Source organism: Oryctolagus cuniculus, chromosome 6, assembly GCF_051225735.1.
Source record: "Oryctolagus cuniculus isolate XC-2025 breed Fujian yellow rabbit chromosome 6, ASM5122573v1, whole genome shotgun sequence".
Taxonomy (NCBI): Eukaryota; Metazoa; Chordata; class Mammalia; order Lagomorpha; family Leporidae; genus Oryctolagus; species Oryctolagus cuniculus.
The window spans coordinates 87,378,158-87,391,628 of NC_142872.1; the positions used below are offsets into that span (position 1 = coordinate 87,378,158).

At 39.3% G+C, this 13,471-nt stretch overlaps 1 protein-coding gene across 1 annotated transcript in view; it reads left to right on the plus strand.

Moving 5' to 3' along the window:
* The window catches only part of CLVS1 (clavesin 1), a 190,730-nt gene that overhangs the window by 79,335 nt on the left and 97,924 nt on the right, over window positions 1-13,471 (plus strand). Inside the window, exon 3 of the mRNA XM_051843797.3 lies at window positions 9,087-9,261. Within this exon, the coding sequence (XP_051699757.1) occupies window positions 9,087-9,261 (175 nt within the window). The remainder of the gene's footprint in view (window positions 1-9,086; window positions 9,262-13,471) is intronic.

The window sequence follows — 13,471 nt, forward strand, 5'->3', positions numbered from 1 at the left end:
ACTACACTTCATTGCCTCACACAAACGTATTTTTTAATGCCTCCTACTGGTTTCCATCTAATAGCAAAAAAGTAAATACATCCTTTTTTGTGCTTTCCCCAAAGAAGAGCTTCATTAACACTGAATAAATGCCTCCTTACCCTTATCCAGTAGCAAGTATTTCAAAAAATTTAAAAAGAAACAAATGAATAGTAAGAAATTTCACTAATCATTGAAATTAGCAGATGGATGCATTTGGTGTTAATTTTACTCTCTTCAATTCTTGGGAGAATTTAGAAGCAGCAGGACTCAAAGTGATAAAATGTTGGTTTTATTTATTCAAATCATTTATTTATTTAAACCAAAGAACTAAGTAGAGGGGAGACAGAATCTAGGGGAATTAACTACAAATGGTGCTTTATTGTATGTGTGTGTGTGATTTATATACACATGATGGTTTCTACTCTTCTTATCCACAGAAACACAAAGAAGGATCCCAGCAGACTACTTCTTGAAAGCTTTCATTCTAAGTATCATTTTGAGTGGTGAATATGAATATTTTACATTCTGGTATCTTTATGCAGAGATGGATAGGCCTGCCAGGATTGGTCAAAAGAAAACATCCTCTTATCTCCTGGCTCTCCTTGAATGAAAGAGCACTATATTTGCCATCACGATTTCCTCTACACAATTTCAAAATCAGGGCCTTGTTCTTGGGCAAAAACATTATCCTTTGTGTTAGGTTTTCAGTAAGCATTGGTTGAACTGGGGACAGGTTGGAGCAGAGGCTGACTGACCCGTATGCTTTCCATATATTATTTTGTCTTACTTGGTAGAGATACACAAATATTTGCAATGGCTTGTTGTTTTTGTGAAATATACACAATTCAGTCAAGCTTCTGTGACCTGAATTGAACCAAAATTCAGAAATCAAATGAAATTCTGTAGCTTGTTCTTTATCTAAATCTCTACAGAATTTATGTTATCAGATGTTTGAATAGTATTCAATCCATTATTCTATCTGATCCTAAGACTGAATGCCAAGTATTCTCTTTCCAACTAATAATGTCAGTAGGCAATTCATTATTCCAATATTACAAGGAATAATATTCTTAAGGCAATACAAATCCAATATTTGCTGCACTGACTAGGATAGGATGAAATTAAAAGAGATAAAAATGTGCTTATTATATTTACTTTTCCTTATTTCCTTCTTCCTTTCTGTCTCTTTCTCTCTTTCCTCCTTGCTTTTCTCCTTGTTCTCCCTTCCTTCCTTTCTCCTCTTGAAAATATGTGCCCCATTAAATAATGGAAGCAGAATTAAGTACAGGTTTCAGTTCTCTGGGAGATTATCCTTGCTGAGAAAAGTTGGTCTAATTTGACAATTTCTAGCTATGATTCAGGGTAGTAAATTAAAGATTAATCTTTTACTAATGTTAATTCTACAATAGCAAAGCACAGCATTTTTATTAACATCCTTTATAAACCAAATATTTTCAGAACACAAACTTTTGTTCCTCCCCTTGATCATCCCATTGAGAAATAGATATTCATTTTCCTAGGAGCACAATGACATACAATCAATGACGTTGTCCAACTCAAACCTGAATCACATAGGAATTATTAGAAGCCATTTAGGAAAGTATATAATCTGAATCTCCATCCCAGATCATTTTTCAAAGACCCTCAGCTCTAGAAGAGGAGACAGTAGGCTCACTTAAACAGTACCTGATTGGATTTTGTGTACTTCTAATTGTTCTACTACAATCACCACCATGAAAGCAGCATGACAAAGACAGGTATCTTTATAATTCTTGCAAGTACAATACTACCTCCTATTGGGATGTGCTTTCCGATTCATAAAGCTCATTTGCACATTTCAATTTTTAAAGATTTATTTATTAATTTGAAAGAGTTACAGAGAGAGAGAGAGAGAGATTGAGAGATCTTCCATCAACCGGTGCATTCTCCAAATGGCCACACCAGTCAGGGCTGGGCCAAGCTAAAGTTAGGAGTGGGCTTCCCACATGGGTGTAGGAGTCTAAGCACTTGATCCATCATTTGCTGCCTTCCCAGATGCATTAGCAGGCAGCTGGATTGGAAATGGAGCAACTGGGATAGGAACCAGTATCCAGATGGGATGCTGGCATCACAAGTGGTGGTTTAACTGCTATGCCATGTTTCAGGCCTCGACATATCCTTTATTTTTTTGTAAGATTGATTTATTTATTTGATAGGCAGAGTTAGAAAGAGAGGGAGAAGCAGACAGAGGGGTCTTCCATCTACTGGTTCACTCCCCAAATGGCCACAACTGCTGGAGCTGGGCTGATCTGAAGCCAGGAGACAGGAGCTGCTTCTGTGTCTCCCATGTGGGGGCCCAAGTACTTGGGGCATTTTTCACTGCCTTTCTAGACCATTAACAGAGAACCAGATTGGCATAGGAGCAAGCTGGGACATGAATTGGTGCCCATATAGGATCCCAGCACCACAGGCAGAGCCTTAACCTACTACACCATAGTACTGGCCCCCTGACATACCACTTTGCTTGAAACCGTTGTTCTCCTGAATCAACAGGAAGTATCCTTTGCTGACTTTTGGTTGTGTACAAGTAGTTGCATATTTAGTGAGTGGCAGAGGCAAGATGTGAAGCTCCCTCACTTCTCTTCGGCACAGGCTCTTTTGCCATTATCTCAAAAGAGAGTTGTTTCCCTGCTCAGAGGCCAAAATGCCTCAGAGGAGATCCAGGGAGCATGTTTTCCTTGTTAGCTTCACTTTGGCATTAGTATCCTTGCAAGGGGGAAACCACTCTCAGTAACTGTGAGAACCACACAATAGTTATTTTAGTAATTAACCATGAAAGAAGTTTTAAATGGAATAAAGAGATAAAGGAGCTTGGGCAGATGCAAGGTTTCCGTACCTGTGACATAGATATTTGGGAAAAAATTATATTCAAAACTACCTTGTAGTTTACAGTTGACCTTAAAAATTTCCCAAGAAAGAAATCATAAACATTTAATTGCATTAAGTATAAAGTCAAGAGGTTTCAACACAGAATTGGCCAAAGAGGTTTAACTACAATATTAGAAGGCTTGTTGCAACAGCAGAAAAATTAGTATGAGAATATGCACTGTGATTTTAGGATAGGCTAAGAAGCAATCTCCACCCCCATCCCCAAGTCCTTCTAAGAAATAGTGTCATTTGCAACTCCAGCATACTACAGGGTCCTCTGATCACAAAAGAGCCAGTTTTTTCTTACAGAAGGCTAGCCTTGGGATCAAGGTCCTGGAACCTCCACTAAAAATTCTAAGCACAATCATGCCACTTCTTGAAACTTGAATCATCTTCTCATTTGGTAAGAGATTACTCTTTTCCACAGTTTGCCTCCATTTGTAGTATACTTTTGACTTAGATTTCAAAGCCCTAGGTAGCAATGTTGGATGCCCAACTCATAAAAATAACATTAGAACCTAAAAATGAGTCACTATTCATAATCTCCAATTGCTCACAGTTTAATGATGAAACCCCTGTAGATAAACCACTGCTAAGTCCTAATTAATAAAAAAATCCCTTTTCTGTGGAAAAATCTATGTTCTATCTATGTTCTGTATTTTCTGCTAATATGATTATTTGTGTGTCACTGGCAATTTTCAGTCCACATAGTGCTTTTCATGTTTTTACATTTAACCTTATACTTATCAATCTAAAACTGATGGCATCCATAACAAACTATATAGATGGTATGCAAATTATAAAAAAGATAGAAAAAATATAAATATCCATTTGTCATCTGTTAGTTTATTTATTCATTTTTTTAATATCTGAGAGACAGAAGAAAACAGGGAGAAATAGAGCTCTCATTAGCTGGTTTTCCCCAAATGCCTATAGAAGTCTGGAATGAACTGGGCCAAACTAGAATCTGGGAACTCAATTCAAACGTTTCACATGGATAAAAGGAGCCCAATTAGTTGAGCCATCAACACTGCTTCCCTCCAGTCTGCATTATCTGGAAGCTGGAGTCAGGAGCTGGAACCAGGCATCAAACCCAGGCATCCAGTGTGAGATACAAGCATCTGAACAGTTGTTTTAGCTAGTAGGCTTATTGCTCATGCCTGTTTATTTTGTCACAAGTCCCAAAATACTCTGATAGAATTGTGACCATAGGCAATAAAGAAAATGCATTTTATTTCTGGATTATTAGAGTTAAGCAATATATGAATCTAAATGAGTTGGTAGAATGAAGAAATTCTAGAAATGCTTTCTGTTCTCATTTCCACAATTTGCAAGATGAAATAGCTGAACTGTTTGTGACCATTTTGATTTGCTTAGAAAACATGTTAGAATATGCATGGAGAACTATTATGGCAGTGTGCAATCTCTAGTAGGCACTATTTTTTTAAATGTACTTTCTACTAACACAATTATTATGAAAATAGCTCAGCATTCCTTTATACTGAACATCTAGTTTTCCCTATTATTAAATCCTATGGCTAGTATATTTCTTACAGCTAACTAACCAATATTAATACATTGCTACTCACTGAAGTTTGTACTTATCCAGAGTTCTTAAGTTTTTACATCATGATCTTCTGTCCAAAAAACTTTGTTATGTTTAGTTTTCAGGTTTCCTTGGGTTCTCCTCGGCTGACAGTTTTTTAGCTTTTCCTTGTTTTCTGTTAAACTTGACAATTTTGAGGAGTACCGGTCAGGTATTTTGTAGACTGTCCCTCAATTGGAATTAGGTATATTATTTTTCTTGTGGGTAATGGGACATTTTGATTCTTTGGAAGGAAGAGCACAGAGGTAAAGTGACAATTTCATCACCACAGCAGGAGTAAGTTCTAGCAACATGATTTATCACTGATGAAGTTGACCTTGATCATCTGGTTCAGGTAATGCTTCTCATATTTCTCTACTGCAAACTTCCTCTTTTTCCCCCTTTCCATACTCTGCTCTTTGGAAAGAAGTCACTACATTTAGCCCCCACTTAAGGAGTAGAGAGATATTCTCCTTGTCCTTCATATTGAAGTAACTCCACAAATTATTTGATCTAATAGGTATTTTAAATAAAAAAAAAATGAGATGGGCCAGCACCGCAGCTCTATAGGCTAATCCTCCGCCTTGTGGCGCCGGCACACCAGGTTCTAGTCCTGGTCGGGGCACCTGATTCTGTCCTGGTTGCCCCTCTTCCAGGCCAGATCTCTGCTGTGGCCCAGGAGTGCAGTGGAGGATGGCCCAAGTACTTGGACCCTGCACCCCATGGGAGACCAGGATAAGTACCTGGTTCCTGCCATCGGATCAGCGCGGTGTGCTGGCCGCAGCACACCGGCCACGGCGGCCATTGGAGGGTGAACCAAAGGGAAAAAGATGAAGAAATCCACATGAAGAAGCCAGGAGCTAAGGAAATCAAGGTAATGATTACTGGAAAGATACGAGGTAGGGTCACAGTTCTCAACAGAGATATAGACTCATGACTAGAGACACATTCCATCTGACTTTTTACTGCCTACCCAGTTCTTCTGGAAATGTAAAGCATTTGAACATTTGGAAACTATTACAAAGTCCATAATCCTTTTACTTTTCTCCTGGGGTCATCTCATGAATATCATACCTCCTTCATTGCCATGCCAAACATGCATTTTGGTCCCCAAAATGCATAGAATGATTTCCAAGTTTCTGGGAAGATATGTCTTTTCAAATCTTTGCAATGTCTTTTCATGAAAGTGGAAACGACTGGATATGTGATGTAAAGAGGTACTATTTTTTTAAATGATTTGTTAAAGATCTTTATAATTACTGAATTCTCTCTTCCATCAACTTAAAGTTCTTTCTCAAAATTCCTCAAAGATCTACTTGTCAAATGCAATAACACTTTGTTATTCATCTTGATCTTTATGTTGCATTTGACTCCCTTAATTAATGACCTTCTAGTATTAGATAACTATTGCTGAATAAAAATCCATCCCCTAACTCAATGGCTTAAAAAACAAATTATTGGGGCTGATGCTGTGGTACAGTGGCTGGAACTGCCACTGTGGAGCCATATGGGCACTGGTTTGAGTCCTGGGTGCTCCACTTCCAAGCTGGCTTACTCCTGATGATCTGACTGTAAGGCAGTGGAGGATGGTTCAGGTGCTTTGGCACCTGCATCCACATGGGAGACCTAGAGGAGGCTCCTGGCTCCTGGCTTTGGATATACCCAGCTCTGAGCATTGCAGCCATTTGGGGAGTGGACCAGCAGATGGAAGAATCTCTCTCTCTCTCTCTCTCTCTCTCTGCCTGTACCTCTGTCTTTCAAATAAATAAATAGGTCTTTGAGGGAAAAAATCAATCAATTATATTACTCATGCATCTGTGAGGTGGATAGAGTTTCTCTCGTTAGGGTTCAGCTAGGTGCTTCTACTTCTAATGAAGATTACTGATTGGTAAAGGAATCGCTGGTTTGCATGTTTCTCATCCATTCTTAGTCCAGCATGCCAGCTGTGGCATGATTTGTACCTCAGCAATGGCAGAAGGCAAGACAAGTGTTGACATCTGAGCTGTCTTAACAGTTAGACCTGGAATTAGCAGTTTTCATGTCTGTGTACATGCCATTAGTCAAGTCAAGTAGTAGGGATAAAAGATAGAATATGCACTGAATCCTCAGTGAGGCCACAAGGCACAAGTGAAGAATTGGGTCCACTAATTCAGTAATGCACTTTTTCTTCTTGAAATCCACCCCCCCCCCCAATATACCATTTTGGTCTTTTTGCCCTTTATTATTTCTTTAATTCTATTACCTTCTAGCTCAGCACTAAATGTAGGCTTCATCTAAGGCTCAGCCTTTCAGCCCTGATTTTCTCTATACGTGTTTTCCTAAGCACTCAGACTCCATCCCTGAGGCTCTAATGATAATTTCCAATTTATCATTGTGTTGTTCGTGTTTTCATTTGGAATTATCTAGAGTCATAGTATTTGGTGACAAGCTACTCTCAAATCAATGTTTGATCCCAATAAAAGCTGTCTCTTGAAAAGGCTTGTGTCTATAGATAATTATTTTGATATGAATACAAAACCAAAATCAAAACAACGTCCCAGTGATAACTTGCCTTATGTTAATAGGAACATAAAATTTCTAAAAATGGAAAGAGAACATATCTGAAAGAAAGCAATAAGGGAAGTATTGAGAGGTATTTTTTATGAGAAATGGTTAAAGCTAGTAATACTTTGTAAATTTTATTTAAGGTATACAAATTTTATGTAGTTCATGTATACTAATTTAGGAACATAGTGATACTTCCCACTCCTATCTCTCTCCTGCTCACCTTCCCACCCTCCCTCCTCCTTCCTCTCCTATATCCTCTCTTTTTACAATGATCTACTTTTAGTTTACTTTACACTGAAAAAATTAACTCTACACTAAGTAAAAATCCAACAAATAGTAAGAAGAAAAAAACACTGTTGCCAAAAGTAGAAATAAGGGTTTAAACAATCATTGAAGCCCAAAATGTCAATTTCACTCCTAATATTACACTTTTGATACCCTATTAGTTACCACAGATTAGAGAAAACATATGGTATTTATATTTTTGAGACTGGCTTATTTCACTAAGTATTATGTAATACTTTTTAAGTCTAGGAGTTAGATAGGAGATCACAACTGCTGTGTTTAGAAAGCTGAAACTGTATTTATGGGGAGATGTGAGGTTTTTAAATATAGCAGAATTACTCCCAATGAGTGATGTTTGGGGAAGAAAAATTCAACTTGATACATGGAAATAATTTTTAGTAAGAAGAACTGTACAGAAAAAGTGTGCTATCTTTATTTTTCATTCATGTCACTATTGTCTCCCAAAAGTCTTGTCCTCCCTTTTCCAACTTATCCCATTAAAATCCTACTCACCTTATCACCCACCTATCTCAAGCTGTCATCTTGCCATATACCTTTCCCTCAATACTCAAATTTTAAACAATTTCTCTCTACTCACATTGCTAATCTCCTACTCCACTCTAATTTAATTAGAGGCTCTTCGAAAATACAAAAAGGACATATTAATTTATAGGTTCAAACAGGAAACACAACACTGAGCTTATAACAAACATTTGGTAAGTTCTCGTTGTTGGGTCACAGATTTCCTGATTTCAGATCTGCAGTTATTAGGTTCATTTACAGTTTGAGCCATCTTGGAATGGAAAGGAACCTGATGATTTTACAAGAGGACATAGCAGATTTTGCATCACTTGTCTTTCAGGTTTATATTTTCCTACTCACAAAACTAAACCACCAAATTCAGACATCGTAAGATCTTATCTTGTTGGGTGAAATACTTGGTACCAAATACTGTGGTGAATATGCCACTATTTCCTCAGATCTGACAGTTACTCGAAATAAAGAATCAGCTAGTGATTGGGAGTATATGCTGTGGGACAGAACACACCACATTGGAGAACTGTCTGTCACTCTTGTTTGTATCCCAGTCGGGCAGTTGTCATAGTTACTGATGTACTCAGTGATTTCCTTTTCAAATCACACCCAATAGACTTTCAGTGAAAATAAACTATTCTTCCTGCTTTATTTTTCTCTGTTCGTGAATTGAAGCTAAAAAATACCATCAACCATGTGAATATTTTTGTACTTTTAGCAAGATCACAGGCATACAAGAGGAAAAAACGAGGCTTAATCAACATATTTGCCTCTGATTGAGGTCTCAGTTCATTTGTTCAGCGGTGATTCATTGACCTAGGTGCTGGGGACACAATTATGACCATGGCCCAGTCCCAGCCCCCAAGAATATCAGTGTTCTGTGAGACAGGGAGATGATTCAAGATGTATTTAAATGAAGCACAGTGGGAGCAGTTTATAGTTTGTCATGGGAACCCAGGGTGATGTCTTGTTAAGTTTGGGGTACTAATGGGATCAGACTGAAGGGATGCAAACATCCCATGGATCTCAGAAGCATTGCACCTGGGAAATCTAATGAATGTATTTTCAGTTGTTCTGGGCACAGGACACCAATGTGACCCTGCAGGCTGGACTCATGGAGCAGAGGCATGAAGAGGCCAGCCCTGCTGCAGGCATATGCTGTCACATGCTGATACTCACCACAACTCTCCTTCTGCTCTGACCCCAGGAACTCCTTCACAGACATCCTCCGTGCCATCCTGCTGTCCCTGGAAGTCCTTATCGAAGATCCTGAGCTTCAGATAAATGGCTTCATTTTAATTATAGACTGGAGTAATTTTTCCTTCAAACAAGCCTCCAAACTGACACCTTCAATCCTTAAACTGGCCATTGAAGGGTTGCAGGTATGTTTAACAAATGTACAATACAAGACTGTGTGTGACCACATGATTTTTTCTTATTATTGCAAGCAGAGGAACAGTTGTCTTTTAGAATGGAAAAAGGAAACTTGGACAAAATTCATCTGAGTACCCAATATTTTTATCTCTGCCTGAATTTAGATGTTTGTTTTTTTTTAATTAGCCTTGATTTTCATTAATAGCTCTTAAATTACTATTACCATAGGCACAAATTACCTACAGTAGCAATAATGAAGAAAGCTCAGAGATGTTTGACTTAATTCATCAGAGAGTTCACAAAAATTAAAACTAGGAAACATCTGCTTTATGAGCATGTCCTATATAGAGGCAGCACAAGGGCTTTCCGGGATTTCCAGCAGCATTTTTGTGCCCCAGAAATGTACCCTGTGGATCACCACTTCCCAGAGAGTAATGTTAACGTGCTAAACTAGAGCATTTCAGGGCAAACAAAGAAAGCAAGTGAAACTCTACCTCTTATTTGTAGGATCAGTTGTCAGGATTTTGTGCAAGGAATTTTTAAGCTGCCTGGAGAATTGGGTGGTCAAACTCTGGGGTGCCTTTGACTTTATAAGGGTCAGCAATTCTATGAACGGTAACCAAATCAGAAGCAGTGCTGCTTAGCTTCCTGGTGACTCATAATTATAGTACAAAATTAGGAGCAGAGTTTGGGAGATTCAGAATTAGCATAGATGAAACTTATGTCCCTTCTTAAATTTGAAGGAAGTTTGACTCAGTGGAGTGATCACCTCCCAGTAGATGGCAGTTATGTCTGTGGCAAAATATGGACATTAAATAATTTTTAGATCAAGCAGTCATAACTTATGTTCCTCAAAGTGTGAAACTGGTAACCATTTCAATCACATCTCATACTCCAGTGTGATAAGTAATTAGTGCATCTCTTTCTAAAAGCTACAGCTTATTCATACCTGGCCCCTAGCAAATACCTAGCACTTCTGATAGACATACACGGGTACTTTAGAAATTTTATGAAAAATGGAACTGAAAGATGTTGTTATGGCACAAAAAATTTTGAAACCCATGCATATGAGGGATCTTCAACAAGTTCATGGAAAATATGTATTCCTTTTTTTTTTGTAATGTACTCAAATATTCATATATAAAGGGAAAACATTTTTTAAATATTTATTTATTTGAAAGTCAAAGTTACAGAGAGAGAGCTCTTTTATCTGCTGGTTCACTTCTCAGTGACAGCCAATAGCCAGGGCTGGACCAGACTGAAGCCAGGAACCAGGAGCTTCTTCCAAGTCTTTCTCATGGGTAGCAGTGGCCCAAGCACTTGGGTTCTCTTCTTCTGCTTTTTCCAGGCCATTAGCAGGGATCTAGATATGGAAGTAGACCAGCTGGGTATTAAACCTGTGACTGTATGGGACAAAAGCATTGCAGATGGCAGCTTTTCATGCTACAACACAACACTGCACCCCAGAAAATGTGTGTTACTTTTTAAAACTATACGTGAATTTAAAATTTCTTTGGTACCCAAATAAACACCTTTTAATTCAAATTTTTTTCAGGAAATTTTTTAGTACTCTTGTGTGCTTATTGAATGGATCATATTTTATTGGAACCTTATTTCTCAGAGGCAGAGAAGTGGATCAGGCATTTCAGAAGAGGAACAGCAAGTACAAATTGCTTCAGGAATGCCAAGATGTCCTGAGTGACTGCATAATACAGGGTACCTCGGGTCTGTCTTTAAAGATGCTTTTCCATGGCCAGCCTACAGGAAACATCCTGGCTTGTCAAAGTCACAATCATAGACTTGTATGTTCTTCACTATCAATCACTTTCTCAGCTCAAACTCCTTTTCTCCAACTTCCTCTCTTCTAAGCTTTGAATATCTGATCTTTCTCTCCTTAAAGCTTTTATCAAAGAGAGATTTAAAGTTAACATCAAGGTTTATTTCATGTCCTATAATTACACTGACTGTATCCCCATGCATTTCTGTACAAGTTTCATGTGATCTTCTCTTTTTTTAAAAGATAATTCATTATGTGTGTAAGTAGCTCTGATTCAAGTTCTATGCCTTTATAAGTTTGTTTTTTTTTATATAAATCAGAAAGAAAATGTCCTTTATCTGACCCTGGGTTCCAGTTTTTCTTTTTGAAATGTGTGGGTTATACAACATGTCCCTTGCTGGATTCTCTAGGCTGATGTGCATCTTACTGAGTTATGCATGTGAACATGTTTTAAAGGGTAAAGCACATAAGTGCTCGCTATTCTCGTGAGAAATACTAGATGGGCTTTTGTAGGGCAAGGTGGGCCCCATCTGGGTCTTCTCTTATTATGTACCAAGGTCCAGCATGAACTCACAATGTCCTTCATTTCCCATTAAGGAATAGTTTCTACTGGGAGAAGGGAGATGTATGAGACCAGAGTCAGAGAGAATAAGTATGGCAACTAACTCTCAGAGCAGTGGGCAGGACCCTATTGTTACTCTCCCCTCTTTTGAGGCAAGATGAACCCTCTTGGATTGAGGATAGCATCAGATCATTCTGGAGTCATGGTGTCTGCATTGAGGGCGCAGTTTTTTGGGGAATTCTGTCTGATCAGACCCTGGAGCCTCAAAAAAAAAGTACAGATCCTCTTGCTGGTGGAGGACTCAGTGGTGTCAGGAAAGCTAGGAGCTCCTCCATGTGGGATGCACATGCTTCCATCCTGTACTAATGGCCATACTGAAGAGGCTTTGAGGGTTGCTGTAGGCAAGCCAGTGGATAGTCAGTTCTGGCCAAACCAGGCAACTTCTCACTTTAGATTGTTCTCTTTCTGGCTTTGGAGAACATTCAGGCATTTGGGTCAGCCCACCCCTGACACAAGTAGTGACCTTTCTTCATTGCAAGGTTGTCTCCATCTCCAGGTAACCATAAAAACTTCTATTATCTTTAAAAAGCTAGAACTGATATAAGTAAAATTCATCCCTTTGTGATCACAAGTGTTGTGGGAGGGGGATCCCATTTGGTTCTCTGTCGGCTGCAAATACTCAAGATAAGTTCTGCAACACCACTGGAAGACTTTGGTGGATTCAGGGAAAGGCATACAAGGCTTGCAGTGGAAGAGAAGTCACACTCTTTCTTCCTCCCAATCACCTTGCTGGTGCAGGAGGCCTGCAGAGGCCATGGCATCCACTGGGCATGGGGAAGGTTGAAGGGAAGGGAGAGAAACAGAGGGAGATCCTATGTTCCAGGACAGAGAACTTGCTGTCTCTGCCATCCTGCCTTTTGTTTGGTAAGTGTGAGAAAGTAGCTTTGCCAGAAAAAATAATCAAATCAGTTTGTTTGTCCATCTGGTTTCATGTGTCAAGTGTTCATGTGATTTGTCTAAGATTACCTGCTGCTTAACTCCTCGTGAATTTGAGACCTTGGAATATGACAACACCCCTCCCCCTGCACCCCCCCCCCCCCACACACATTGTACCTCTCACAGGGAGAATAGGTTGGGAGTCATCTAAAATAGCTCATTGTTCAGGTCCATGAGAATTTAGGCCATCTATGGTCAATCTCCCACCATGCATCACAACTAGTTCCAGAAATCCAAGTTTTAGTCCTATTATCTTGGTTCTTAGTTCTCCATAATGATAGTTATCTAACAAGTCCTTTGCTTACTAATTGTCGCAAACTGATGAGATTCACATGCAGATTTATTAGGGGATGATCTTGGAGTCAACACCCATAGAAGGAATGCTAAGTGTATTAGCTTTTTTTCAGTGTAATAACCTGGGGCAGCCTGCGCCACAGCTCACTAGGCTAATCCTCCGCCTTGCGGCACCGACACACCGGGTTCTAGTCCCGGTCGGGGCACCGGATTCTGTCCCGGTTGCCCCTCTTCCAGGCCAGCTCTCTGCTGTGGCCAGGGAGTGCAGTGGAGGATGGCCCAAGTCCCTGGACCCTGCACCCCATGGGAGACCAGGATAAGTACCTGGCTCCTGCCATTGGATCAGTGCGGTGCGCTGGCCGCAGCGCGCTGGCCGCGGCAGCCATTGGAGGGTGAACCAACGGCAAAGGAAGACCTTTCTCTCTGTCTCTCTCTCTCACTGTCCACTCTGCCTGTCAACAAACAAACAAAAAGGAATATTTACTGCAATGAACTAAAGATGTTTGAAATATATTTCAATATAATATCAAAGCCACCTTAACTTTGGTCTGTATATGTAACTTTTTTTCTTGATTACATACAGTCCCAA